Source organism: Jaculus jaculus, chromosome 1, assembly GCF_020740685.1.
Source record: "Jaculus jaculus isolate mJacJac1 chromosome 1, mJacJac1.mat.Y.cur, whole genome shotgun sequence".
Taxonomy (NCBI): Eukaryota; Metazoa; Chordata; class Mammalia; order Rodentia; family Dipodidae; genus Jaculus; species Jaculus jaculus.
In genome coordinates, this window is record NC_059102.1 from 151,277,048 (window position 1) to 151,280,412 (window position 3,365).

Sequence of the window (3,365 nt, forward strand, 5' to 3'; positions counted from 1 at the left end):
CTACTTGTTGTAGCTTATTGTTGCATCCCCAGGAGCCAGGGCGGCTGTCCCAAACGGAGGCCAGAAGCAAGGGGCTCGCAAAACAGAAGGGACAGCAGATCTCAGGGGTGAGAGGAAGGCACCGGGGGCCAGCCCAAGCTCAGCAGAAAACTCACTCTATCCCCAGGCTGGGTAGGGCTGGTATTGGTCTCTGGAGGTACTGAGGTGTCTCCTCGCCCTGTAGAGCACATATCTATTGGAAGAAAACCCTATGAGCCAATCTGGTGGGCACTGCCCTCCCTTCCTGCAGCCCCCAACCCCTGGGTGCCTGAGCCCTGGGCAGCCCCACCATCCCCAGAGAAGTGGCTGGGCACTGTCCCTCAGGAATTGCCCCCCACAAAACCTCTCCTTGGCTATGTTGGAGACTGAAGAGGGCTCGGGGGCTGGGTAGGCCATCTGCTGCCCATGGTCCCAGGAGAAGGGAAGGGCTGCTCTGGGCTATGGGCCTAGGTGGGCCAACTCAACCTAGATACCTGACTTAGGCAGCATGACCATCATGTCATCCAGGAGCCCCACAGTTGGGTAGAAGTCACGGAAGGCCTTCAGGGCCTGCGGACTCAGGTCCTGGGTCCTGCCTGGGGCAGAGCAGGGGATCATTGAGAAACCCAGCCATTCACAAGGGCTGTGGCAGGGACAAGAGGGGTGGAGGGCCTCCTGGCCTCATTCTACTTCCCTGGGGGGCTGACAGAAAGACTGAAGTTGTGCTCTGTCCTGGGACAAAGGCCATTCAGGAGCTGGACTGGACCCTCCACATACAGGCGCGCGCGCGCGCGCGCACGCACACACACACACACACACACACACACACACACACTCGACTGCTGCCCGTTGCCAAGGTTCTATGGAAAGCTGTGAAGGCTGGAGTGGCCAGGCCCAGTCAGGGACTGTGTTCCTTCTTCTGAGCCCACTCTCCTAAAGAGCCTTTTTCTCTAATTTTCCTGCCAGCCCTCATCCCTCACCTCACCAGGTTGGAGAGCCCCAGAAACTAAAGTAGAATCCATTTGGGGGCTCAGGCAGGGAAGCTGACCAGTTAATGGGGAGGTCCCCACCTCAAAGAAGAACATGTATCGCACCCATGTTGTCTGGCCCCCCCCCAGTGGCCAGTCCCGTCAAACCCCCTCTAGGTCAATAGCTGGGGAAGTCCAAACCTGCTGTCACCAAACCTCACTTCCCACCTCCACCCCCACCTACCACCCGGGGTCTTAGCAGGCCCAGCCTGGTAAGGTGGGGGTCAGGGACAGAGGTAGGGTAAGTCCTAAGAGGTGGGACGTTAGGGCAAGGGTGGGGTGGGACGGTTCTAAACACAACGTAAAGGGGGCAAATGGGCGGAATCAAGGCAGTGGAGAGGAGAAGAGGCAAGAGTGGAGGGATCAAGAGGAAGGTGGGTAGGGCACAAAGGGGGAGGGGGAGGGATATAGGGAAGGAGGGAGAAAGCTGAACGGGATGATCTTGAAGCAGAGACAGTGCAGGAGGAGGTGGGGAGGGGCTCACTGTAGAGCTGCACCATGGTGCTCAGCACACCCTCCAGCTCCTTGTAGATGTAGACAACGGCGAAGGAGCTGTAGTCAGTGTGAGAGACGCGCACATCCAGGTAGCCCAGGGCTGCAGAGGAGGAGGCGCCGTGAGTGGAGATGTGGCCCAGGCTGCACCCCACTCCCTCCACCCATGTGTCCCGCCACTGAAGGAGAGGCTTCCCCCAGAGGACAGGGGGCTGGGCTGGAAGGGCGAGGAGTGGGGTGGGGTCCCTATGCCAGCCCATCCACTGCCCTTCAGAGGAAGCCTGCAGGACCTACCTGGCACTCGGAAGTGCCCCTGGGAGCCCACCCTCAGGTACACGGCATCCTTCCGGTTACAGCTGTCTTGCCTGGAAGTGCATAGCCGTCACTCTACTCCAACGGCCTTGGCCCCTCCTCAGCCAGCCATCCCACATGCATGCCACTGACCCTGGAAACTCCATGTGGACATTGAGGTCACCCTCCGCAGTGGCATTGACAGCCCTGGTGGACATCAGCATGTGATCCTTCTTGCCCAGGAAGACTTTGCAGTCCGACACGATGGCCCCAACATACCAGAGGCCTGAGAACTGCAGGATAAACTCTGTGACCACAGGCCAGCCGCCAGCAGCTGGACCTCCTTGCCCAGAAATCCCAGGGGTAAGCCAAGAGCCTGAGAAGCATTCTCCTGGTCAAGGTCACACAGTGAAGGTCTGCTTTGGGATGGACAGAGATCTCTTTTTCCCCACTTTGGAGTGGGCCTTGTGATAACCTATTTCAGGACCTAATGGGCAGTGGGTCTAAAGCATTCCCCTGCTGGACCCACAGCAAGCCCAACACAGACAGTGGCGATTCCTATTCCCAGCCAGTGTGTTTCCAGCTAGGACATAGCCCTTCCCCACTAGGGCACGGCAGGCGGCCCGGTACCTTCTGAGCATCAAAGTCAGGCTGCAGCAAGACCTCGACTGGAGCCGCAGGCGCCCAGAGCATCACCAGGACCCAGCTCAGCAGTACTGGCCCCATCCTGACACCCGCCCTGCAGTCCACACACCCAAGTCTCCAAGCCCCAGTAGCACGGGCTTTATATAAACCAGCACAGCCCTAGGCTTCGGGTTGAAAAGCAAGGAGGAAGGCACGTTGGAAACCCAGCAACCCCCCCCCCCCGCTTTGTCCATTGTGTGGCACAATCTCTTATGTGTTCCCTCTGGCTCCAGGGGTCACTTCCTGGAGGGCTCCAGACACGCAGGCTCTCACCTGACACACTAGCAGAGGAGTTGAGCCCCAAACGTGCTGAGCACATCACGAGGCCCAGGTCCAGCCTAGATGGCTGCTGAGCATGGCAGAAGCTTCCTCGCGTTGTCAGACCTCACACTCCGCCGTCCGGCCTACCCCGGGGCTGAGGCTCAGTATCTTGGTGTGCTTCTGGGACACGGACAGGCTTGGCTCTGCCCTGGCCAGCAGCTCCCCACCCCTGAGGCATGGGGGAACCCACCAGTCCTCCTTCCCTCTGATGCCAACTCAAGGCTACGGTCACCACGGGCCAGGTGTCTGGCCCTCATTCAGGGGAGCCTGTGACAGCATGACTTTGAGAGTCCTGGACACCCTCTCTCTAGACCCTTCCATCCCCCACAAGCACCCCCCACAACACGAACACACACACGCACAAACACACACACACAGCCACCAGCTGGGCCTCCTACAGGAGGGGCTGGGCGGCACTCAAAGTGGATTATGATATCACTGGCCACCTTATCACCAGTTTCGGAAGTCTGCAGGTAGGAATGACGCCAGGGAGGCGCCAGGGCTGGTGGAGCCAGGAGCCAGGGAAAGTCC

General features: G+C 59.4%; 1 protein-coding gene across 1 annotated transcript; it reads right to left on the reverse strand.

Moving 5' to 3' along the window:
- Positions 1 to 2,555, reverse strand: Lcn15 (lipocalin 15). Its single transcript, XM_045134617.1, has 6 exons — positions 2,460 to 2,555; positions 1,983 to 2,122; positions 1,833 to 1,903; positions 1,531 to 1,641; positions 513 to 614; positions 1 to 74 (listed from the first exon to the last, which is right to left on the reverse strand). The coding sequence occupies exons 1-6, from the start codon at positions 2,553 to 2,555 to the stop codon at positions 1 to 3; spliced, it is 594 nt and encodes a 197-aa protein (XP_044990552.1).
- Positions 2,556 to 3,365: the final 810 nt, after the last annotated feature.

Bases quoted from the DNA above. Each gene is read 5' to 3' on its own strand.
- Lcn15 (XM_045134617.1), bottom strand. From the start codon at position 2,555: ATGGGGCCAGTACTGCTGAGCTGGGTCCTGGTGATGCTCTGGGCGCCT. The intron at 2,123-2,459 runs GTACCGGGCCGC...TTTATCCTGCAG, and splicing joins CTGACTTTGATGCTCAGAAG to TTCTCAGGCCTCTGGTATGT. The intron at 615-1,530 runs GTGAGCCCCTCC...GCTCTGCCCCAG, and splicing joins CACCATGGTGCAGCTCTACA to GCAGGACCCAGGACCTGAGT.